Source organism: Aedes albopictus, chromosome 2 (genome assembly GCF_035046485.1).
Source record: "Aedes albopictus strain Foshan chromosome 2, AalbF5, whole genome shotgun sequence".
Taxonomy (NCBI): domain Eukaryota; kingdom Metazoa; phylum Arthropoda; class Insecta; order Diptera; family Culicidae; genus Aedes; species Aedes albopictus.
In genome coordinates this window covers 517,472,258-517,499,062 of record NC_085137.1, presented here as the reverse complement: position 1 = coordinate 517,499,062, position 26,805 = coordinate 517,472,258, and the positions used below count along the sequence as shown (strand labels likewise).

General features: G+C 39.7%; 1 protein-coding gene across 1 annotated transcript; it reads left to right on the top strand.

Moving 5' to 3' along the window:
- The first annotated feature begins 16,738 nt into the window (after positions 1-16,738).
- Positions 16,739-19,034, top strand: LOC109409690 (juvenile hormone esterase-like). Its single transcript, XM_062849450.1, has 5 exons — positions 16,739-17,237; positions 17,305-17,451; positions 17,529-18,410; positions 18,474-18,769; positions 18,837-19,034. The coding sequence occupies exons 1-5, from the start codon at positions 17,004-17,006 to the stop codon at positions 18,991-18,993; spliced, it is 1,716 nt and encodes a 571-aa protein (XP_062705434.1). The 5' UTR covers positions 16,739-17,003; the 3' UTR covers positions 18,994-19,034.
- Positions 19,035-26,805: the final 7,771 nt, after the last annotated feature.

Sequence of the window (26,805 nt, the reverse complement as noted above, 5' to 3'; positions counted from 1 at the left end):
GTACTTAAGAAGTTCGACGGGATCTCCTCCTTTCTAGCAATCTTGCTGATTTTCAGCTCCTTAAGGGCCTTCTTAACCTCATCCAGTGTTGGTGGTTCCACTGCTTAACCGTCAACCGACGATCATTCAACAAATCTTCGAAGTGCTCCTTCCACCTGGCTGCCACCATTGCATTGTTTTGTTTGTCAGCAAATTTCCACATGGCACATGGCGGGCACTGGCGCAGTCTTGTATAGCGCATCATTGACAGTTGCATTAAAACCTCTGCATATCGTTCCTGTCCATACCTTCCTGCGCTTTAATGATCACACGCTCTTCGTGCTGTGCCGTTTTTAACTGCGGTGGTTTCGTTTTTCTGCTGCTTTTGCCACTCTGTACCTCTCCCTGTTGAGCCGAATACCAGCCACTAACTTTGTCTTCTGGTAGCATACCTCTCGTCCGTCACTCGTTGAGAGTGAAAAGTGATAGTTCGGGTTCGCCGGTTGGGGAAAGAAATCCGGGTGCCGCGGTATGTGCTTCGTTCGACGGCGAGAAACCCAGACAACCATCGATGGAGAGATAGATAGAGGCACTTGAATGGATTAGCTCGTTTCATGCTATTGTTCACTGTGTAGATTTAAAGAGTTCATATTTAAATAATACTAGCTGACCCCGGCAAACTTTGTCTTGCCTACTGCGTTTTTTGACGTTTTAAGACCAAGTCCCCGTACGCAAATTTTATGAAAAAGCGATTTTCAAAAAACTCTCCATTTGTCCATGTTTTATGTCTCATAAACCTTCCTTGGGTGAAAACTAACAGAACAAAACTAAGACGACCCAAATCGGACCCTCCGTTCGCAAGTTATGCGCGGTCCCACGTATGCCACTGCATTTTTATATAGATAGATAGATAGATATTGTTGCGGAAACATTAATAATCGTAGACGTTATGTATCGTTATTTTGTCTGTTTAGTGCTATTTTCATATTTGAGGCACACTCTGATCAGTCCGTCATTTCAAGTAACGGAATTTACTCCTAATCAAGTTTTTATGTAAAGTAGATTAAGTTCTGAGAGTAAACAGTGAGAAACCATTTAACGCGGGTGGTGGATTGTTTGGTTCTCGCGTGAAGCGAACAGTGGCGAATCAGTGTGAATGTCCTGTCGCGTAGTTTGAAGTAAATATTAAGCGTTCACTTGACGATTGTTTACTTTCCACGTTAAGTGAACAAGTTTCTTCAAGTTCGATTCAAGCATTTCTAGGAAATACTAAGTTGAGCGTCACGCTCAGTGTATTTCTGTGTGGAATAAACCAAAGGTTTCTGCTCGCTATTGGGGTGGAGACCCGCGATCTTGCCCGCGATAGAATTTTCTATTTGGCTTGTTTTCGCGTGGAGATGCACCGATTCTCGATATAGAGACCGAGATGTCTTACTAACATTCCTTAGCATCCTCGATGGCCGTAAGGACGTGGCCGGCACCGTTATTGACCTTAATATAGTTGAGAGTTCTTAAACTGTGCACATTGAGAAAGCTGTGCTAGTCCCAAGCCCTATAAAGTGGTTCTGGTAGCAACTACGAATTGTGCGGTCATCTTGTTCATGCTCATGCTCATTCTTTTCGTACATCACTTGTTGACACTCCTCGTCGAACGTATCATCTCTTGTGCTGTTGTTGTCACTGCTTTATGGAAAAACCCCCATAAACTATTGACATCTCCAGATCCGTTGGTCTCTCCTATCCTCTAGTCCAGCTTCTGATGGTACTGTGCAGCAACCCTTTCGGCTGACAAGCGTTGGGTATTGAAACCAGTCCAAGCAAATTTAGGCTAGTCGTTGTATTTAATGGATAGAGAGGACACACATTCATGATTTAAAGAATTCAAACAATAACAAAATCCATCGATGTGCTAGTAATTACCTTGTTTACAACCATGTCACGCTTCGTGACGACCGGCAAATGAGCGAATATTGTTAGATTCTCTTGGTCATCGTCTCCCGATTCGATGACATCAAGAGAGGCACTTCTGTAAAAATCACGTGACGACTCGTATTGACATTGACGCTTTCCAAGCCTGATTGAAACGCATCGTTCTGTTGTTTCTTGAACTCGTGACGTTGAATAATTTCGCCCAGATTTTCGCGGCTACAAGATAATAATCTAAGCCAATGTTCAGGCATCTATAGGGCCTCAGATCTATGACGTCCGAAAAATGTCACCCGTCGATCAGCACGTGATCTATCTGGGAGCATTTTCACCACTCGGGTGTCGCCAGGTATGTTTTCGGATATTCATACGTGCGAATGTCACAGAAGGCGCAGACTATTATCATTGGTAACAGAATGAAAGCTTTCCGTTCCAATGACAGGTCGAAGGCATCTCCGATGACTATTTTGATATCTTGTTTTGGAGACTCTCCGTAGATACGAAGCATGTTAGAAGGTACTTTTCAAACCGACCAGTACATCGCTCCACATTCGAAGGAACAACATATTTGAAGAAGAAACAAAACTCTTTGAATTAAAATACACCCGATTGACCATTAGTTTTGAAATCACCAAAACTTGTAAGAAATTCTAAAGAAAAGTCTATGTTCAAAAGAAGACAATTCAAGCTAGTGGACATTTGGGCTAGTGTTATAAAATCGCCTACTATGGGCTTCTGATACAAATATGATCATGCAAGAAATATTCACCGGTGATCCTCTACGATCATGAGGAAGAAATGTAGGCACTTGGAGAACCGAACGGTTCGTAGGATGCACTACAAGCTTTCTACACTCTTCGGTGATTCCAGCATCATAAAGATAGCCAAAGCCGGGAGGATGTCTTGAACGATCTTCGCCTACCAGCAACTCTGCAAAGTTGTTGCAAGGGATGTGATTGCCACAAAAAGTATTGGAGCGCAGAGAGGGCGGTTTGGCGTGCAAATGTAGAGTTGTATGCATAAACATGCACTGTTTAACGTAAACATTGGTAGAATTATCTAATTCCATTGTTGCAAGTGATTCGCAGTTCTAACCCGATTGTCAATGAATCTGCACTGCATCATGCGATAAACAGCTCCGTATTATTACATTATATTTGTTTTCAAACAATTAATTTGAAAATGTATTCGGCAAGTACATACATAACCAGCAAGGAAAAAAATCTTTAAATATTGATATGCCCCAAAATTTGGCAATATCAACAGAACAAATCGCGCTGGGATTATCTCACTTACGCAATCCTTCTGGCTTCAGTTGCTTCATAATCGCTCGCTCAAAATATGGAAGTGTTACTCATTCAACTATTGCTTTTTTCACTGAAAATTTTCCTTGCTTCGCTGAACAACATGACGTTTTCTTCCAGCGAAGGCTTACGCGATACAGAAAATCGCTGAATTTCACACTAACACTGCAGAAAATCTGTCAACAATAACTCAACACACACGCATTTTCAGCGAAAAGATCTAATTGCGTGACAACAATCCACTCCCATGACTACCGGGCAGCCGCCGTCAAATATCAGGATTGCCAACTGTCCGGCGACTGCTGTCAGTTTTCTTTGTCGCCGAATCTGGCGCTGGGTCTTCGGCGCGGAAACCCAAAGGTGGGAATAAAATTTTGGGGTTTGCGCGCAATATCCCCACCAACTTGCTTGACTGTCTGGAGCAAGCAAAACAAGACCACGAGTACCAATTTTCGGGTTTGGTTGATGCAGTACCAATCTACCATACGTTTTGTGTGCTGCTCATCCAGACGTTCCTCATCGTGATTACATCGCTGCATACGCAATATGCAACCCAGATATTATAAACTGCAACTGGGACCAAGTAAGCCATGATAGGGCAATGTGGGGCGTCCATGTCCGTTTGATTGTTTACATCAATAAGCGTTAAGACCTTAAAGACCTAAATTAATCGAGCTACGAAATGAAATCTAGATTGGTATTTATCTTTATTCGTATCAAAAGAAGCATTCGTATGTTTAACTGTATCCGAACCAAATTTCAAAACTCGCTTTCAATTTTTGAACCTTTTTCATGGGTTATTTCTTCAATCTTCAAAATATCATCAATGAAACGACATTATTACCCCTTCTTCCCCTAAGAACTGTTGCAACAGTAAGTGGGGTGAGAAGACCGGAAAGGATGCATCTCCTTGCCCCTACGGAAAACTTTCGCTTGCACAATTTCGAGGCCTCATTTCTCTTTCGTTCTGCATACGTTATGAATGTTGCACCACCGTGCGTTGTTTTTCTGGGCGGGGGAGGAGGTGCATTTATTTTTTCGGCAAACAACGTTTCAGACACGGGACGGAACGGGACGCGAAATGATCCAGCCGTCTGGTATAATTCCGTCCGACATTCTACATTGGGCCAAATTGAGCGCTGACACAGTGACTTATATTCTCACTACCGACCGACTCATTCATTGATTTCATCGGAAGGCGGCTCGGCTCGTCTCCTGCCGTTGTCGCGTCGTCGCGCCGTCTGGGTATCGTAGTAAGCGGGGGATATGCATTTATTGCATGCCTGTTGTATGCACTCCTCAGGCGCCTGCTGTGCACCGAATCGGTCATCGATCCGGCACGTGCAGACGAATGAGCGCATGCTATGGCTGTTTTTATCGCAAATTTTTTGTGACTGAGTTGACACTTACCACCAACCCCGGTGTTAAAAAAGGTGCGAATTTTCACACTAAATATGTTGGGTATTCAATATATTTTGAACAAGCACACGTGTACTTCGGGGAAAGAGGGTCGATTCGCGATTCAGCAATTCGAGGATTACGAGTTCGATGAGAAATTATCGATTTAATGACTAAGATAACATCTCTTTCTTGAACGAAGCTGTTATATCATATTGTGCAATTAGTAACAGCAATGATGTGTAGATTCTCTGCATCTGTTTTTGTAATGGATTTTCATGAAAACGGACTGTGAGGCAGAATTGCTCAATTTTTTTTTCTTATTGTTCTAATTGCTGTTTTTCTTTCACGCAAAACGTTGTACCCAATCCTATGGCAAATTTATGGAATTCTGTCGATTCGTCATATGTCGAGTTGTAATTTACAATTTGCGGTCTGCTGTTATGAGTACCATACGCATTAACATTAAACAAGTAACACAAATTCATAGATCCTAGAACATTGTATCAGGGTTATATTTCATTTATTAAGTATTAAGATCAAATTCAAGATAAAACTGAATCTACAATATTTCTCCATAATATACGGTTCGTGATCCGCCCATCGTGCTCTCTGCGCTCCACGCCTTCTTGTGCCAACCAGATCAGTATCAAACACCAGCTTTGCAGGGTTGTTGTCCGGCATTCTTGCAACATGCCCTGCCCATCGTATCCTTCCGGCTTTGGCCACTTTCTGGATGCTGGGTTCGCCGTAAAGTGCAGCGAGCTCGTGGTTCATCCTTCTCCACCACACACCGTTCTCCTGCACATCGCCGAAGATCGTCCTTAGCACACATCGCTCGAGAACTCCGAGTGCTTGCAGGTCCTCCTCGAGCATGGTTCATGTCTCGTGCCCGTAGAGGATAACCGGTCTTATTAGCGTTTTGTACATAGTGCATTAGATGCGTGGGTGAATCTTTTTCGACCGCAGTTTCTTCTGGAGCCCGTAGGGTAAAAAATATAATTTGGACATGTATGTAATTTGGACATGCACGGCGATGTATGTCCTGTTCCGGAGAGCTAATAAAAGTAGATACTTCTCAACATCGATTATTGGATCAAATAGACCCTATTCTATTGACTTACGTTGAAAATGCGCTTAACAATTAACAATTTACTTCAAAATTATCGAAAATTTAAATTGTTTCACTAAATCCCGTCAAATGCACAGGTATGCAATACGACATACACTTCACAGTCACATGAAATATTCACCTCAAAAACGTTAAATTAATAATCGTAAGAAGTTCCAAAGGCCTTATTGCAAAGAAAAATGTTCAATAAAGAAGAATTAGGCAGCCAATCTCTTAGCATTCATCTAGAACTCTTATAATAGGTGGTGTCCAAAATACATTACAAGTTTTCTACTGTAAATATATTTTGGTCATCTGACGAACTACATGGGAATGCATTGCGATTGCATACTTGGATGCGTATTCTGTGGGTCTGGCGATATTTCATCGATTTTAGCAAAAACTGTAATAGTTATTAAAATATATGCCTGTTAAGCGGAGAAATTTGATTATTTGTAAGAAAATAGTTGTTAATTTATGCTACTTCCATGATTTATCAGTATTCATGGCCAAACATGGAGATAATTGCCCTGTCCAAATTATATATACCTGAGGGTGTCCAAAACATATATTCGGTGTCCAAAATGCAATGCTAACAGGCGATTGGAAATGGTGATTTTCTCAGCTTAAAATGCTTTCGTTAAGGTTTTTGTCGCCTGAAACGCAAAGTACAATCATATTATAAGCGTATTGGTAACTTTGCAAAATAATCAATTGCTTTCTAAGGAAGCTAGGGGACGATTTTTTCAACGTTGTCCTCAGGCTGTCCAAAATACATGAATTACCCTACTTCGGGGAAAGAGGGTCGATTCGCGATTCAGCAATTCGTGGATTACGAGTTCGATGAGAAATTATCAATTTAATGACTAAGATAACATCTCTTTCTTCAGCGAAGCCGTTAAATCATATTTTGCAACTTGTAACAGCAATGATATACAGATTTCTCTGTATCTATTTTTGTAATGGATTTTCATGAAAATGAAATGTGATTGCTGAATTGCTGATTTTTTTTAATTTTTTTCTTTGACGCAAAACGTTGTACCCAATTATGCCAAAACTGTGGAAATCTTTCGATTCGTCATATATCGAGTTGTTATTTACAATTTGCGGTCTGCTGTTATTTAATACCATACGCATTAACATTAAAGAAGTAACACAAATTCATAGATCCTAGAACATTGTATCAGGGTTATGCTAGATTATAATTACTTCTCGTTCGTAACCAAAGCATAACTTTAAGAAAAGGTTCATAGAGCAATCATACAACGAAAATAAAAGATATTAGGTTTTATGACGGCTCTAAAAACCCGTACAAGACTAATTGGTCATCAAAATGTTACTTGAGAATGTTGTAAACCGAATGACTTCTAGGTAAGATAGATTAATCTTTTATCTGTACAAAGCTGTACGATTTACTGTAGCTGTACGGTTTCGAGCACCCTTAGCAAATTTATACCTACTACCTAGCTTTTATAACTTACCGCAAAAATTGAATATAATAACATAATATTATTTAACCCATAAGCAGTCACGCTGTTGTATTTTGTAAAATACGTTGAAAAACGCTCGTCTGTTCTACACAAATCAATGTGGTGCTGGTAGCGGTGGTAAATTTCTGGAAGATGTAGGTTTTTTATTCACTCGTACATAATTTATTCGGGAGCTCAGAATGGTTTTTGTCAATGTCTACAAAACATTCGTAAGAAATTAAAGATGAATTCTTTTGGAAATTGCGAACTCTTTCGGGGACTAACTCAGAATTTTCTTCATGATTTCAATCAACATTTTTTCCAGTAGAACATAATTGAAATCCGTCCGAAGATTTTTTGAAAATGTCTGCGTAATGTCTTCTATAACTAACTGGAGTTCTTTTAGTAATTAATCATCCAGTTTGTCTATGCTTATTGGCACTCTTGGAATGTCCTGGATATCTATTCCTCTAAGAATAAAAATTCAGTTGTATTATTCCGAGTAAATCCTTGTCCTCCCTAAAGATTGATTTTTATACTCTTATACTACATATACTCATCTCAGAACATAATTTCAAGGCGTATTCCCAGAAGAATCCTTGGAAGAATTGTTGAAGGTATTCTCGTAAAAGCTTTAAAACTATCACTGGAGAAAACACTCGAGATGTTCCTGTGAGAATTCCAGAAAGGAATGCCTGGCGAAATCCTTGAAGGTATTTCCGGAGAACTTTTAAATAATGGAATAAATCCTGGGATTGATTCAAAAAGAAAGGTCTGGAGGAATTTCAGAAAAAAATCCTAGAGGAATTTCTAGGGAAATTCCGGGAGAAATCCCTGGGAGAAATCCAAAAGAGCCTTCCCTTGGTGAACTCCTGAAGGATTTGTTGGAGAAATGTCTGAAAGCATGTAGCATAGCGTGGTTCAAAAAATCGTTTTTGCTCCACACCGCTTATTTGATTCGTAGCTTGATTTTATGCCTTCTCCCAAAATTTGAGCTCATTTGGTTGAAAATTGAGACCGATTCCGGAAAGACGATTATCAACCGAAGAATCTAGTAATTCAACCAAATGCCAACAAGATGACGAGGAAACCAGGATGAATTGGGCAGACAACTGATTCGAAGTCTAACAATGGTGTGCCTGAAGTTAACCAAGCGTATCCTTTGGAGTTTACCCTTCCACTAACAACACCCAAATTCCCGTGACACCTAGGCCTGAGAGATCGTAGAGTTGTCTACATTTTTTCATAGGTATCCAAAACTAACCATCCTTTCCCATTCCTCAGCAGTCACAAGGACGTGGCCAGGACAGTGCTCGACCATTGGAGGATTGCGTCAGTCTTGTGTAAGAGTCAGAGATTAGTCCCAAATCTTTGTGCTTTGGTTCGGACGGGAAGAAGGCAACCCTCATAACAGCGGTCTAGGAGTCTTCTTCTTCTTCTTCTTGGCGTAACGTCCTCACTGGGACAAAGCCTGCTTCTCAGCTTAGTGTTCAATGAGCACTTCCACAGTTTTTAACTGAGAGCTTCCTCTGCCAATGACCATTTTGCATGTGTATATCGTGTGGCAGGCACGAAGATACTCTATGCCCAAGGAAGTCAAGGAAATTTCCTTTACGAAAAGATCCTGGACCGACCGGGGAATCGAACCCGTCACCCTCAGCATGGTCATGCTGAATACCCGTGCGTTTACCGCCTCGGCTATAGGGGCCCGGTCTAGGAGTCTACCACCTACGAATTTGTGCGACTCGCTTAATATTAATGCTAATGCTAATGCTAATTTGGTTGAAAATTGAGACTGCACAAGCCCTTCAAAGTTTGTATGGGAATTAGTATTAGAAAACAATGTTTTTCATTCAATCGCCCGTAGTATTTCTCAAAGTACCCTAGAGGGTTAGTTGACCCTTGGTTCTCCTAGGCTACTCTATCAGCTACAACTCTGCCGAAGACCGCATTCAAATCGGACGCCTACGCCGTACGGTGTGGTATTAATTGCAGTTAAACGTCCACCTATTCTGGTACTAAGTCTAAACACTGACTGTCAGGGATACTCCCACACAAATATAATACCCTACATATCATACCCATTAACACATGGGCCGGCCGGGACGAACAGCTTGACTTTTCTTCCTAACCCGGGTAGAGGCTAATGGCAAACAAAGGACAAAATAATAACTGGTTTTGCCATCATATCTCGTTTTGCCATTCTTCTGTTATTATGAAAAACTTAAAATGGCAAATCAATAGCAAAATATACAATCATAGCAAATCTTGTCATTGATATGTTATTCATGAATAATGCTAAATAACACATCAATAACAAAAATTACTATCATGGTAAAACTTGCAATTTAGCACCTTTTATAATGAATTGTATAGAATATCAAAACAATAACATAATTTACATTCCTAGCTAAACTTGCCATTATTTTGATATTGTGAGAAATTATTTATAAACATTAGGCACCATAACATATTTTACTCTTAATATACCATTAACTATTATATTGTAAAATTCAAGCAAAACTTTTCAATTCGACGTATCTCGCAAAAGTAAACAAATCCGGATTCTCAGCTGTGTGTTTGATTCGCAATGGATTCTATTTGATGCACATCAATTTATGTTAATTTAGAACTCAAACAATTAAAGAGTATAATTTGTAAAACGGCGTATCTATCTTTTTCGACGCAACGGTGGCTACGTTCATCAAAGTGAATTTGATTTTTAAGTTCGTTTTTAATTTCCACAAAATAAAACTGTTTTTACATTGATTGATGAACTTAAATTTTATTGAAGAAAAAAAAAAGAAATAGCTCATTTTACATTTCTTCTGCTACTTTAAAATAATAACTGAATCTACCATTATTTTAAAATTGAATTTGAACAACAAAACCTACCATTATTTTGATTGCCACATAACAGCTAAATTTGTTCTTATTCTGTTATCAATAACTCAAGAATGTCAGATTTTGTTATTCACCGATAACAGTTAATTTGGGTCTTATTTTGTTATCAATATCTCAATAATAACTTATTTTGTTCTTCAATTTAATCCGCATGCTTTTCCATTACTTTGTTATTACAATGGCAAAATAAGTTATTTTTAAGTTTTTCTGCTACCAAAATTTTGTTATTATTTTTGTTATTTTAACTCTTATTTCAAACAAACAAATAACACATTTTGCCATTCAAACATTCTGTTTTAATGGTAATATTTGCCATTATTTTGCCATTAAGCTCTACCCGGGAAGTAAGACGTGATAAGCTATTTTTGTCTCACCGACTGAGGTGAGAGGTAACCAACCACGTTGACCACTATACATATATAGTATACAACCGACGTGACAGAGAGATGCGGTTATTCCCTTATGCATTCTATTGCATTACTTCTCTGCACGCTTTACTGAAATGAAACACATATTGTTTAATACTATTTTTGAAGGGTTCTGGGCAGGTCTGGTCAAAGCGGAACGGGTTACAGGGATTCCGGAAGGTGGTCAATTAGGTAACAACAATGAACTTCGTATAGTTTTTGCTCCAAAACCCGGCGCAACATGGTGCAACCTTCGTGGATTTTCATACCTGTTGTACTTGGGATACACAAAGAGATCGATAGTCATCTTCTTCTTCTTCTTCTTCTTCTTGGCGTACCATCCTTACTGGAAAAAATCCTGCTTCTCAGCATAAGTGTTTTATGTGCACTTCTACTAGTATATACTGAAAGTTTTCTCTGCCAATCATTAGTTTACATATTGTATATCGTGTGGCAGGCACGAAGATGCTATATGCGCATGGGAGTAAGAGTAATTTCCCTTACGAAAAGTTCCTAGACCAACCGTATATCGAGCCCGTCACCCTGAGCATGGTCATGCTAAATGATTTTGGGGCCAGCTATGGTTATAGGGGCCCAAAATGAATAGTCATTGGTTCCACATGGTCACCGGAGTGGCCACCGGGGCAATCCATATTGTATTGCTCTCAGATTTTTACAACAAATGTTGGCTTCGACAGCTAAATTTAAATCATTTACATTTATAATTTGTAATGTTCTGGTATAAAATGAAACAAATGATGATCTCAATCTTGTCTTGCGATTTTGACTGTTAAGAATACAATTTGGGTTCCAAACGTTGGAGCCAAGAAAATAAATTCGTAGGCCAATTTATTATGCAAGCCAGACCAAAGTTCGTTCAAAGATCAAAAATGATCTCTATCTTTCCAGGCCATGGTCACCAGCATAAGTAGACATTAAGCAGCTGACCTCATATTGTGTTTCACACATGAGGTGTAAAGTGTGAGAAACCAATCTGTCATTTGGTTCTTTGTGATCAAAGAATTGATTATAAAATGATTCCGTACTTTAGAAAATGAAGTTTAACGTGCTTTAGAAATAGAAGTTATACTGAGAATTACTCCAAAAGCTTCACCAGGAATTTCTCCAGAAGATGCACTGAGAATTTTTGTAGGAGTCAACCGGGTATCTCTCCTTGAGGGATTCACCGATAAATCATCTAAAATTTCCGCGGATAATTTATCTAAGAGTTTCCCGGAGAATCTATTGAAGGAATTGTCGGGTCGATCTCCTTCGGAACTTATGGAAAATTTATGGCAAAAATTCCGAAGAAACTCTTGAAGGAATTTTCGGACGATTACCCGAATAAATATCCTGAGAGACTACTGAACGAAATTTTAGAGATCTACTGAAGAACTTTCTGCTAGAAAGATTCTTAGTAGAAACCCTAGAAGAATTAGGGGTGGAACTCTTAGGACAATTCCTGTGGAAGTCCTTGAGGAATTCCCAACTAACATTTTTGCTGTATAAGAGCTTAAAGAGCATTCGTCCAAAGGCGTTTGTTCTATAAGCTGCTATGCAGCTACGTTTGTTAGTATGGTTCCTGGTGGAACTGCTTTTTGTTAGTTTTTTTTTCTTTTCAAAATTAAAAAAATAATAAAATTATCTTTTGGTAGAATTACTGGTGTAACGCCTGGTAATTTTTTTTACAGAATTTCCCGGTAAAGTTCTTTGTTGATTTTCGATAGGAATTCTTAGAGGGATTCCCGATGAAAATCCCAAAAAAAAAATCGAATAAAAGTCTTTGAAGAATTCCATGTAGAGCATCCATATAAACTTTAAACCAGAAACATTGCGCATTTAGAGGCACTCCTAGAGGATTTCTCGGTGAAACTCATCTGAGTGTACCTACTATAAATTCTAGAGGAATATCCGGTGTAACTATTGTAAATTCAAGTGGAATTTCAGGAGGAGCTAGAGGAATTTACGAAGCATCTGTGATGCAAAGCTCGTACAGTTATTCACAGCAAAATTCTTGGAAGCAAATGGATCTCTCCGAAAAATTTCTGGTTAAACTTCTTAACAAATTTACGGTGAAAATCTAAGAAAAATTAGAGTGGAACTCTAGATTTTCACACAAGAAAATGCGTCACGGAGGGGTGCAGAGGATACGAAAATTAAGATTTATGTATTGCGTAATAAATTGATACTGTGTAGATGAATTTCCAAAGGAACTCCTAATAGACTTTCCGCTGAATTTTCTGCGGAAATTTTAAAGCACTATATAGTGAAACTTGCAGAGAAATTCTCGATGGAATTCCTGCAGGAATGTACGGTGGAACTTCTAAAGTAATTACTTAGATAAATTCTTAGTGGAGTTCCTAGAGGAATTTCCAAAGGTATTTTGAAAAGAAATTTCCACGAGTATTCTCGACGGTACTCCTGTTAGGAAAGTATCTCCTGTGAATTAAACTTTCAAAGGAATTCCTGACAGAATTTCTCTAGGGGTTAAAAGTTTATGTCCTAGTGGAAATTTGCGGCGGAACACATAGAGAAGTATTTTGAGGAATTCTTGTGAAAATTCTCTTTGGAACTTTTAGATGGATTTCTGAAGAGATTTTCGGTGGGACTTCGAGAAAAATTACCAGAAGAATTCCCGATAAAACTTTTGCCAGACTTCCCGATGGAACTTCGAGAAATAATCGATGCAACTCCTAGAGAAATTCTCTTTGGAACTCCTTGACGAATCCCTAGTGGATTTCCTAGAGGGATTCTTGCTGTAACTCTTAGAAGAATTTCTGGTCGAAGTCTTAGAGGAGTTCCAGTGAGTGTACTGAAGGAATTCACGGTGTATTTGCTGAACGGATTCAAGGTGGACCAACTACTACTAATTCTGGATATTAGCGAAGGGGGTCCCACAAGTATTCACAGAGGATCTTCGAGTGAACCTTCCTCTGTAACTGGAAGTACTTCCGTTGAAACTTTGAGCATAATTGCCAGTGAAACTCTGACAGGAACTCCTAGAGGAATTTCCGTTGTATCTTCGGAAACGGTTCTTAGTTCAAAAAATTACTACTGCCGAGAGAATTTCCGGGGCAACCTCTAGACGTTATTGAATGGAGAAAATCCTTAGTTATATTTTCAATCTTTCGAGATATCCTCGATTGAGTAAAAAAAAAATAGCACTCATATTTGCCAAAGCTCATCAAATTACGAAAAGTTACAAAACTTAGTTAAGTAACCTTGTACTACAAAATAACTTCGATACTAAGCTTCAGTTTGAATACAAATTTGCTTGTTATTGAAATGGTTTTCGATAAGTACTAAACAATTTTATTGATGAAATGCGTATAGTGCTGAGCACCATTGATCGGGAACCCTATTTGTACGAAGGTGCAAACATTATCACGCATCGGTAGATAATGACAAAATCTTGCATCATAATCTGGTAGATATATTATTGGTGATCAAATGTGAGGTTAGGTAACGTAAAATTTTCAACTTTTGAAGCAAAAATAACATATTTCTGGTCAATACATTGCATGGAAGTTATGGGAATCTGCAATAATTTTACTTTTTTTCCATTTATATCATTAGTAATTCAGTGTAGGGTTCGTAATTCACTGTTTTAGAAAAGCGCCACCTGCGCAATTTATCTTTGCGTTTGATCGTCAATAGTTTTATTATTTTACGACACATATACAAGAAAGCTCACGACAGTATGGGGAGCTTCCAAACTCCTACTTTTGTTGCAGAAAATTGAAGTAACACAATTGGGGTTACTCCGGTGGTCGCTCTAGTGGCCTAAAAAGATCGAGATCATCATTTGTTCATTTCTGTGCCAGAACATTACAGTTACGATAAATAATAAAAATTGAGCCGTCAAAAGCCTACATTTATTGAAATAATCTGAGAGTAATACAATATGGATTGCTCCGGTGGTCACTCCGGTGACCACGTGGAACGCATATGACTATTCATTTGGGGCCCCTATAGCCATAGCTTGCCCCAAAGGCATTTCGCATGACCATGCTGAGAGTGACGGGCTCGATATACGGTTGGCCTAGGAACTTTTCTTAAGGGAAATTACTCTTACTCCCATGCGCATATAGCATCTTCGTGCCTGCCACACGATATACAATATGTAAACTAATGATTGGCAGAGAAAACTTTCAGTATATACTAGTAGAAGTGCACATAAAACACTTATGCTGAGAAGCAGGATTTTTTCCAGTAAGGATGGTACGCCAAGAAGAAGAAGAAGAAGAAGAAGATGACTATCGATCTCTTTGTGTATCCCAAGTACAACAGGTATGAAAATCCACGAAGGTTGCACCATGTTGCGCCGGGTTTTGGAGCAAAAACTATACGAAGTTCATTGTTGTTACCTAATTGACCACCTTCCGGAATCCCTGTAACCCGTTCCGCTTTGACCAGACCTGCCCAGAACCCTTCAAAAATAGTATTAAACAATATGTGTTTCATTTCAGTAAAGCGTGCAGAGAAGTAATGCAATAGAATGCATAAAGGGAATACATTTATGGAATTTCAAGCACATAGCAATGATGAAAACTAATATTTCGTATGTTCCGGATTTCCGGAACCGGTTCTCAATAATTAGTCAATATTAATGTCTATAATCAAACTCCACGTGAATACCTTTCCAACGACCCTTGGACGGCCCTGATTACTTGTTTGGTTGCAAAGTTATAGCTTGCCAAAATTAGGGTCTCAAAAGCGGCATTTTTCAGTTGAAGCAGGTTCCCGGTGGCCACAGTGACCGAATCCGGATTTCTCCGGTGGTTTTGAAAACTAGACTTGTGCCCCTTTCATTTGAGCCAAAGAGATCCAAAATCGGTCAAGCCACTGATTTTTGCGAGCTGTCCAAAGTTTGGGGTCAAAAATGACCCCAGGGTCTTATTTGTAACTTTTTTTATGGGAGCGCCCCTAGGGGTCATTCAATGCTTTTGATTTTTGGGAAAGGTTTATTCCCGCGAAAAAATAATTGTCAGAAAATTTCAGACTGCTAGGATTCGTTAAACAAAAGCTACAGAGAATTGAAATTTGAAAAAGGTCAAAAAAGACCCCAAGACCTTACTAAGGTTAAAACAACTTTTGCGGATAACATCAGTGCCAATTCAAATATTGCCAAAAGAATTTCTATAAAACCAGTACCCTGTGGATCTCCTTGGAACCATGTGACAGAATCTTGTTCAACAAATTTAAACTTTAAGTTAAATAACTCCAAATATCAAAAAAATTGGAATTCCCACTTTGGGGCGAAATTGATCAGTACACAATTCAGTATCGGTTGGAAAGAAAAATTTCCTTCACCACTTAATTTTGCTCTTCTAAATCCGAATAACACGTCTAAAATCTTACAACTAGTGAATTTAATACTTTAAATGCAAAATTAAATTTTGAAATTTTCCCTTAAACGCCTAAAGGTAGGCAATTTCATTTGAAAAAAGTGAATTCTATCACAATAAATGACTATTTCTTCATAAAATGAACTTTTTATAACTATTTCATGTTCTGATTAGCTGCTTAACATCCCAACCAAGGCTCCACAAAAATGTTAAAACAGAGAATTCACGGGAAGTCCTATTAGCAATTGATTGTTTAGTAGCAATGATTTCAGCTAAATTAGAAGTACATTGCAAATTCCTTGAAAAAATAAGGCAAAACTAACTTTTTTCTAAAAAATAAAAGTCTACACTCATCTCTAGACATCTACGAATCAGATGACGTAAAAAGTTTAAGATCATTACGACACTTAAGAGTTCCTAGTATGGAATTACAATGTAGTACCCGAGTGATCAATGTCACCTCGCTGATCAATTTGACCCCGGTTTACGGTAATAAATAATGGGATATATTAAATATAAAGGGGCTTTTGAGTTTTCATACTAGATAGTAATCGTTTAATTGTTACAGTCTCATATAACTTTTTCTAGTTCTAGCACATTTCATTTGATGAACATTTCTTATTAGGATAACAAATTTATGACATAACAACCAACTAATTCTATTCGTATACATGTTTAAATTATAGCACAAATCACAGAAGTAATTCTGAAACAAAAAAAAAATGATTAACCAAGAATAATTTTAGTGGTAAAAGTTTACTTACTGTTCTCAGTTCCAACAGTTAATCGAATGTGATCTTTCCTTTTGATTGATAGACATCGACTGAGATACCATATCAGGAATGATGTTCTCTTTGATTCAGCTTCAGTTACTTGTGATAGCAAAATATGCTTCGTTCGACCATTCCCAGCCAGCAAATATCTTGTAAACATGCCGAATGCCGGTCATTAACAACCAAAGTGATCGTTCATCACAAAGGAATTTACTTCGATCCGCTGCCCATTTTTGCACGCACCATCATCATCTGCGGCTGCTCACTGAACCATGATCAAGACCAACAAACAGCAGCAGCAGCAGCAGTTCCTCTAACCTATATAACGAGAACCGCACTCGCGCAATCGCTTTAATCGATCGATAACCCCGCGAAGCCATAACGATGTATCCCGCGTGGTTGTTACTATCCGTAACGGCTGCCCTCGGAATCGGTCCGGACGTAGCGTGTGCCATCGGCGAACAGCTGGCACTGGAAAAGGTTCCACCAACGCCGCGACTTTGCATCCAGGAAGGATGCCTTTTCGGGCGAGATTTGGACGGACTGGAGGGAGGGAAGTACGAAGCGTTCACAGGAATTCCGTACGCAAAACCACCCGTAGGTGAGTTGAGATTCAAAGTGAGTGAGAAGTGTTCTGTGGGATGTGAATATGTATTGAAATCAATCATCGTTTGAACGACAACAGAATCCTGTGCCTAGTGAACCGTGGACCGGAGACTACGATGCCACGTGGGAACGAAGTCGATGCATTCAAAAGAACGATCTTCGACCACAGGCTGTGGTCGAAGGAAGTGAGGATTGCTTGTATCTTAATGTGTTCAGACCCAAGGTAGTTATGATCACCTTAGTGCCAAACTATAATTCGTCTGATGTGAATATAATTGAATAATTTTCCAATCGTATGCTTAGAACTTCAGAGGACCGCTTCCAGTTATCTTTTTCATTCACGGTGGAGGCTATGCAACAGGGTCCATTTCGTTGGGGGAGTATGGCCCTGAACGACTAATGGATACCAGCAAAGTGATCCTCGTGATGGTGCAGTATCGGTTGGCAGTGTTTGGATTCTTGGCAACTGGAGATGAAGCCTCACCCGGAAACTACGCCATGAAGGATCAAGTGATGGCCTTGAAGTGGGTTCAACGTAACATTGCACAATTTGGAGGAGATCCTACGCGTGTCACAATCATGGGGCAAAGTGCAGGTGGAGCTTCGGTTCAATTGCATCTGATGTCCCCTTTGAGCAAAGGACTTTTCTCAAAGGCAGTTAGCATGAGCGGAAGCACACTCGGATTCTGGAACTACAATCATGACCCATTAACACTGGCTCGGAGACAAGCCGCTGCTGTGGGTGTCGAAGGAGCTCAAGAGATATCAACTGCAGAACTGGTAGAATCCCTCAGAAAGGTCGACGCACTTACGTTGGCCAGTAGCATTGACAGCGTGAAATTTTTCTACATTCATCACATTACTACGTATACTCCGGTTGTTGAGAAATTCGTTACAGGCGAATCATTCATGACGGAAGATCCACGAGATCTATGGTCTACGGGGAGGTATCACCAGGTTCCATATGTAATGGGATTCGTTCCCAATGAAGGTGTATTCACAGCGGACATTATCGCGAACAAAACCCAGCTTGAAGAACTGAACGCAAATTCGCGAAGTCTTATACCTCATTTCGTTGGCGTTGACACCAATCCATTGAGTGTGCAAATGTTAAAAGACTCTTTCTTCCCAGATGGAACCAACGATCAATGGTTAACCGACGATAACCTTTACGAGTTACAAGAGGTAACATGAAACATACAAACATTTGAGGTCAAATAATTTATAGATAACTCAACTAATTTGCAGATGCTGTCCGAAGGCTACATCAGCTATGCAATCGTGCTGAGTATCAAGCAATATTTGCACTACCAGACCACGACTCCCAAGGCCCCGCTCAGTCTGTACTACTTCAACTTCAAGGGTCGCTATTCACGGTCCCACTATTACACGCAAACGTATGCCGATTTCGGTGTTTGTCACGCAGACGACCTGAACTTCCTGTTTCGTCCTTCGGCAATCATCCCAGACTACGGTCCGGAGACGCCCTCCTGGTATATGGCGAAAGCCCTGGTCGACTATTTCGTGCAGTTTGCAACCAATGGGTAGGGTTTTTTTTAACTTCATCCTAACTCGATCAAAGATTTGATAAGTTATTTTATCGAATTTCAGCATTACTGAACCACTGTGTACGACCGAAAGCTGTCCAATTTTACAATTCACCAACTCGGATGACCCACGATACCCTGTGAGGACCAACTATTTGGAAGGTTTCAACGAGGAGCGTTTTGCTTTCTGGTATAACTTGTATGCAATGCAGAACTATTAAATTGAATGGGCTCAACACTACCAATGCATTTGAATAATAAAAACCCCGATTAATTCACTTAGCGGTGAGCATGTTGATGAACATTATAGTTTCAACATACTATAATCCGTGTAACGAAAAAAAAACATGATACAAGAAACCATTTCGTTTAACTCAGTTCGACCGCATCTAATTTGAACACTTTTTAATTTGACACCGCTACTGAGCGATTCCAAGCAACAGCATCAAAATTGAGGAAATTTTTTAATTCATGATTTTCTATTGAACTGAAACTTTGCACAGTTTTTCAGTTCCATTTCAATCGCCATTTTTCGATATCAAATTTTTATTTTGAATCACGACTAACTTTTTAAAAGGGTGTATGTGAAAATGGTTCAAAAATATTCAAAAATCTGCACAGCCAAAATGGTTCGTTCGATTGCTATGAATTTTTCAGCAAAGTTAGATAACTAAATGGTATTTCCTAAGAAAATATACACTGTGAAAAAACATCTTTTTTAATATTAAAAAATATCATTTTTGTCACAAAAACTCAAATATCTCAAAACCCTATCTTTTTACCATCGTAATTTTTTTGGGAAAGACGGTCCATTGTATTAGCAATCTACCATAAAAATTTGGTGATGGTAAACTAATAAACAAAAAAGTTATAACATTTCAAACATTTCACTATTTTCACATTTGGTAAATATTTTTTTCTGTGTAAATTATTTCGGTCAGAAATCGCAGTTTAATGCTGATTTTATTGTTCAGCAAAGTTAGATATCTAAATGGTGATTTCTAAGAAAATATACACTGTGAAAAAAAATATTTTTTTAACATTAAAAAATATCATTTTTGTCACAAAAACTCAAATATCTCAAAACCCTATCTTTTTACCAACGTAATTTTTTAAGGAAACCGGTCCATTGTACTACTGCAGTAATTCTGAAAAGTGACGTAAGCGCCATTCAAAATTTCGATATTTTTTGGTATATTATTTATAATATCTGGGGTGAGAATAACACTGTGGTATTCCTGCTGTATTAGAATGCAAGATCTAATCGTAATCTATCATATTTGGAAAGAAACTTAAAGGATGAGCAAGAGTTTTATGCATAATAACCAAAAAATGGGCCAAAACTATCAATGTCGCTTACGTCACTTTGCAGAATTACGGCAGATTAGCAATCTACCATAAAAATTTGGTGATAATAAACTAATAAACAAAAAAGTTTTGACAATTCAAACATTTCACAATTTTCACATTTAGTAATAATTTTTTTTTTAGTGTAAATTATTTCGGCCGGAAATCGCAGTTTGATGCTGATTTTATTGTTAATGGCCTTGCGTGAGTAGAACAAGCTGTTTTTATTATGTATTATGTATATTATATGTACAGTAATGTTCCGATTTTATCACGCCCTCCGCGCATCGATCGTTTATTCATTAATTTGCTGTTACATTTGAGGACAAGTGTTTTCCCTCTTCTTCAAGATGAATGGTGAAAGCGTGTTTTGCAACGTTAAAAATATTGAAATGGGTATAGATGTTGAAGTATATTTCAAAGCATTTTTGAAAAGGGGCGTGATTATATTGTTTAACCGTTGTGTGTCCGACAAAAAAAACACCCTAAACAGGCCGACAAGGGTACCCGGGTACCCACAAATTGGAACGCGCATAATTTCGTTAACTTCCAACCGATTTTGAGTTTCTTGGCACCAATCGAATCAGTAACACATGTATTTATGGATAGTGAACGAAATTGACCATTTGGACCCGTATGGTTCCCGAGAAATCCGGATTTCTAGGGATGAAACAAGATAGTACCAGGGGATGTCAGCACACTTCCTACAATATGTACATGTATTTATTCGGAAATCACTCAGAATATTATTTCTAGCCACCTTAGGTTATCCGTTGGGTTTCCTATAAAGTGGCCAATTTGAGACAGACTCCCCGTGGGATTCCATGGGATCCCGTGGTTCACCATGGAACCGTAAATGGCCATTTCTTGATTTCGGCAGAACCCCAGCAATATGGGTATCGAACTTCATGAAATTGCCTACGGATTGCATTTTTGACTACTTGAGGACTATCCGGTAATTTTACATTGGAGTGGCCATTCCGGAACAGATTCCCCAGGGGAAGCGGATGTGATCATTTAGTGATTTCGGTAGAACCCCAGCAATATGGGTATCATACTTCATGAAATTTCCTGCGGATTGCATTTTTGACTACTTGAGGATTATCCGGTAATTTTACCTTGGAGTGACCATTCCGGAACAGATTCCCCTGGGGAAGCGGATGTGGTCATTTAGTGATTTCGGTAGAACCCCAGCAATATGGGTATCAAACTTCATGAAATTTCATACGGATTGCATTTTTGAATTCTTGAGGATTATCCGGTAATTTTACCTTGGAGTGACCATTCCGGAACAGATTCCCCTGGGGAAGCGGATGTGGCCATTTCTTGATTTCGGTGGAACCCCAGCAATATGGGTATCAAACTTCATGAAATTTCCTACGGATTGCATTTTTGACTACTTGAGGATTATCCGGTAATTTTACCTTGGAGTGGCCATTCCGGAACAGATTCCCCTGGGGAAGCGGATGTGGTCATTTAGTGATTTCGGTAGAACCCCTGCAATATGGGTATCAAACTTCATGAAATTTCCTACGGATTGCATTTTTGACTACTTGAGGATTATCCGGTAATTTTACCTTGGAGTGACCATTCCGGAACAGATTCCCTTGGGGAAGCGGATGTGGCCATTTAGTGATTTCGGTAGAGCCCCAGCAATATGGGTATCAAACTTCATGAAATTGCCTACGGATTGCATTTTTGACTACTTGAAGACTATCCGGTAATTTTACATTGGAGTGGCCATTCCGGGACAGGTTTCCCAGGGGAAGCGGATGTGATCATTTAGTGATTTCGGTAGAACCCCAGCAATATGGGTATCATACTTCATGAAATTTCCTGCGGATTGCATTTTTGACTACTTGAGGATTATCCGGTAATTTTACCTAGGAGTGACCATTCCGGAACAGATCCCCTGGGGAAGCGGATGTGGCCATTTAGTGATTTCGGTAGAACCCCAGCAATATGGGTATCAAACTTCATGAAATTTCATACGGATTGCATTTTTGAATACTTGAGGATTATCCGGTAATTTTACATTGGAGTGACCATTCCGGAACAGATTCCCCTGGGGAAGCGGATGTGGCCATTTAGTGATTTCGGTAGAACCCCAGCAATATGGGTATCATACTTCATGAAATTTCCTGCGGATTGCATTTTTGACTACTTGAGGATTATCCGGTAATTTTACCTTGGAGTGACCATTCCGGAACAGATTCCCCTGGGGAAGCGGATGTGGCCATTTAGTGATTTCGGTAGAACCCCAGCAATATGGGTATCAAACTTCATGAAATTGCCTACGGATTGCATTTTTGACTACTTGAGGACTATCCGGTGATTCTACATTGGAGTGGCCATTCCGGAACAGGTTCCCCAGGGGAAGCGGATGTGATCATTTAGTGATTTCGGTAGAACCCCAGCAATATATGGGTATCAAACTTCATGATATTGCCTACGGATTGCATTTTTGACTACTTGAGGACTATCCGGTAATTTTACTTTGGAGTGACCATTCCGGAACAGATTTCCCAGGGGAAGCGGATGTGACCATTTAGTGATTTCGGTAGAACCCCAGCAATATGGGGTCAAGCTTCATGAAATTACATACGGAAAGCATTTGTGACTATTCGATGATTCTCCTGTGATTCTACCTTGGAGTGGCCATTCCAGGACAGGTTCACCGGAGGAACGAATGTGACCATTTAGTGATTTCGGTAGAACCCTAGCAATATGGGTATCAAACTTCATGAAATTGCATACGGATTGCATTTTTGACTACTTGAGGACTATCCGGTGATTTTACCTTGAAGTCGCCGTTCCTCGGGGGAAGCAAATGAGGCTATTTAGTGGTGTCGGTAGAACCCCAGCTATATGGGTATAAAACTTCATGAAATTACCTACGAAAAGCATTTTCGACTTTTTGAAGACCTTCCGGTGATGTAGAGATTGGTATTGTCATTCTAAAATATGTTCGCCAAGGGAGCAGATGTGGTAAAATTCAGATATTGGCGGAACCCCATCAATTTCGGCATCAAACATCCATCGGAGAACATTCCTCACTTTTTGAGGAAATCCGGTGATCTTACCGTAGGGTGGCCATTCAGAGGAAGTTTCCGTGGGGAGCGGGTGTGACCATGTTTTGAATTTGGTAGAACTCCAGCAAAATTGGTGTCAAACTTCGTGAAATTACAAATGGAATCCATGTCTGACTATTTGAGGACTATCCGATAAGGTAACTCTGAGATGGCCATTTTGGAACAGGTTCCTCAAAGAAGAAGATGTGGTCACATACAGATTGGCAGAACCCTTTCAGTATTAGTATGTATCATACTACTTGAAATAACCTTCGGAGAGCTCTTTTGACTGTTTTGATACTATCTAGCGATAGGGTATCTAAGGTGGCTATTCTGAAACAGGTATTTATGATGATTGCTTTCCGTAGGTAGTATGTATCATGAAGATTGATACCAATACTTCATGAAACGTAGGTTCTGGTTCATTGTTGCTCTCCCGGGAAACCTGTTATGAAATGGTCATTCTAAGGTAAAATCCCAAGAGAGTCATCAAATAGTCAAACATGCTTTCCGTTAGCAATTTGGTGAAGTCTGGCGCCCATATTTCAGGGCTTCTGCTGAAATCAGTAAATGGCTACATCCGTTCACTGAGGGAACCTGTTCCAGAGAGGCCACCCTAATCCCAACAACAAAAGATGGTACTAAAAAGTCAAAAATGCATTCACTAGGTAATTTCATGTAGTTTGATACCGATATTGCCGAGGTTCTACCTAAATCACTAAATGACCACTTTCGCTCCCCCGGGGAACCTGTTATGAAATGGCCATTCTAAGGTAAAATCAAAAGAAAGTCATCCAATAGTCAAAAATGCTTTCATTAGCTAATTTCATGAAGTTTCATATCCATATTGCTGACGTTCCGCAAAAATAATTAAATGGCCACATCCGTTCCCCTGAGGAACCTGTTCCGGAATGGCCAGTCCAACCTCAACCAATCTCAAAAAGTAAAAATAAACTTTCCGTAGGTAATTTGATAATGTCTGGTGCCTATATTGCTAAGGTTCTGCTGAAATGCCCCCGGGGGAACCTGTTCCAGAATGGCCACCCCAATCCTAACATCACCGGCCAGTCCTCAAATTGACAAAAGTGCTTTCCGTAGGCAACTTCATGAAGTTTGATGCCCATATTGCTGGCGATCTACCTAAATCAGCAAATGGCCACATCCGCTTCCCCAGTGGACCCTGTTCCAAAATGGCCACCCCAACCACAACATTACCGGATGTTCCTCAAAATGTCAAAAATACATTCCCTAGGCCAAAGCTTCCCAAACTTCGTTTCGCAACCTCCCAACCGCTTGCGGCCACGCTTAGATTATTCTACGAAAAGGGGGATCACGATAGATTGGTCGCGAGAGCCAAGTTTGGGAAACTATGCCCTAGGTAATTTCATGGAGTTTTATACCCACATTGCTGGGGTTCTACCGAAATCACTAAATGGCCACATTTGCATCCCCGGGAAACCTGTCCAGGAATGGCCACTCCAAGGTAAAATCACCGGATAGTCCTCAAGTAGTCCAAAATGCTTTCCGTAGGTAGTTTCATGAAGCTTGACCCAATATTGCTGGGGTTCTACTGGAATCACTAAATGAACACATCTGCTTCCCCCGGGGAACCTGTTCTGGAATGGTCACTCCAAGGTAAAATCACCGGATAGTCCTCAAGTAGTCAAAAATGCAATCCGTAGACAATTTCATGAAGTTTGATATCCATATTGCTGGGGTTCTACCGAAATCACTAAATGGCCACATCCGTTCCCCCGGTGAACCTGTCCCGGAATGGCCACTCCAAGGTAGAATCACAGGAGAATCATCGAATAGTTACAAATGCTTTCCGTAGGCAATTTCATGAAGTTCGATATCCATATTGCTGGGGTTCTACCGAAATCACTAAATGGCGACATCCGCTTCCCCAGGGGAATCTGTTCCGGAATGGCCACTCCAAGGTAAAATTACCAGGTAGTCTCAAGTAGTCAAAAATGCAATCCGTAGGTAATTTCATGAAGTTTGATACCCATATTGCTGGGGTTCTACCGAAATCACTAAATGGCCACATCCGCTTCCCCAGGGGAATCTGTTCCGGAATGGCCACTCCAAGGTAAAATTATCTGATAGTCCTCTAGTAGTCAAAAATGCAATCCGTAGGCAATTTCATGAAGTTTGATACCCATATTGCTGGGGTTCTGCCGAAATCAAGAAATGGCCATTTACGGTTCCATGGTGAACCACGGGAACCCATGGAATCCCACGGGGAGTCTGTCTCAAATTGGCCACTTTATAGGAAACCCAACGGATAACCTAAGGTGGCTCAGAAATAATATTCTGAGTGATTTCCGAATAAATACATGTACATATTGTAGGAAGTGTGCTGAAATCCCCTGGTACTATCTTTTTCAGGACATATCCCTAGAAATCCGGATTTCCCGGGAACCGTGCGGGTCCAAATGGTCAATTTCGTTCACAATCCGTAAATACATGAGTTACTGAATCGATTGGTGCCAAGAAATTTAAAATCGGTTGAAAATTAACAGAATTATGCGCATTTCAATTTGCGGGTACCCGGGTACCCTTGTCGGCCTGTTTAAGGGTAAAAAAATCAAAAGGCCCCTCCCCGCGCTCCCCCTCGCCAACTCAGACTTTTTTCCCACTTGGTAACTACATGTCCCCATTTTATGAGATGTCACCGAGTTTCAGATCTCTACTATGAAGAAAACATATATTTTTCGGCAAATAAACTTCAAAAAGGTACCCGGGTACCCTGTTGGCCACATAAGGGTTAAACAGATGTCGCTGATGGTATGGTGGCATGACTCTCTGCACTTAGCAATTCTGGCAATTTCTCAGATGGCTCGTCTGTCAAAGTCTAGACGGCAGGACGTGCAAATGCGTAAATTTGTATTCAATTTGGGCATAACCAGTTTATCTATGGTGCTTTCGGTGAGATTTCGTAACTCTTTTGAACATTTTTTTTTTCATCAAACGGTCTACAAGAGAGCGTTGAGTTGAAGACCTTTGAGAAAGCGATTGTTCATGTTGTTCGTTGGATTATAATAAACAAAATCACTTATTAGTTTTAACTGACCAGCTTGGTGTTGTTTACTTGGCTGAAGAAAAAATTTACTATAAAATTTTTAATATCCATAGCGGTAGTATTTTTTTTTGCTTTTTCGTGAGCATTGTCATGGTATGTATACAGACAAACAAACGTAACACTGACGAAATTTTCATTGACCACGCCTTTAACGATCATTTTGAATCTTGGTTGTGGCTTTCATGACCAGAAGAGTGCCCATCGTTTTTCTTTGCGTTTGACGTTTCACACTAGCGCCTTCTGATGACGATATTGCACAACGCAGTGTTTCGTGAAACATTTCCACCAGGTGGTGGTAGTGGGAACTGGGCGATGGATTTTCACGAAAATTATTCTAGGCGTTTCGTCTGTTTGTCTGTGGTATGTACCTCTCATGCATTTGTTGTTGTTGAAGTTACGACATCTGCAGTTTTGACTATCGATCGTACAAGTGAGAGCAAAAAATAGATTTCAAACAATAGCGATCCTTGAATTCCCGAGAAATTTTGAAAATAAAACCAAGCTGGTGGTTGGCTTTATCGATGACAGAG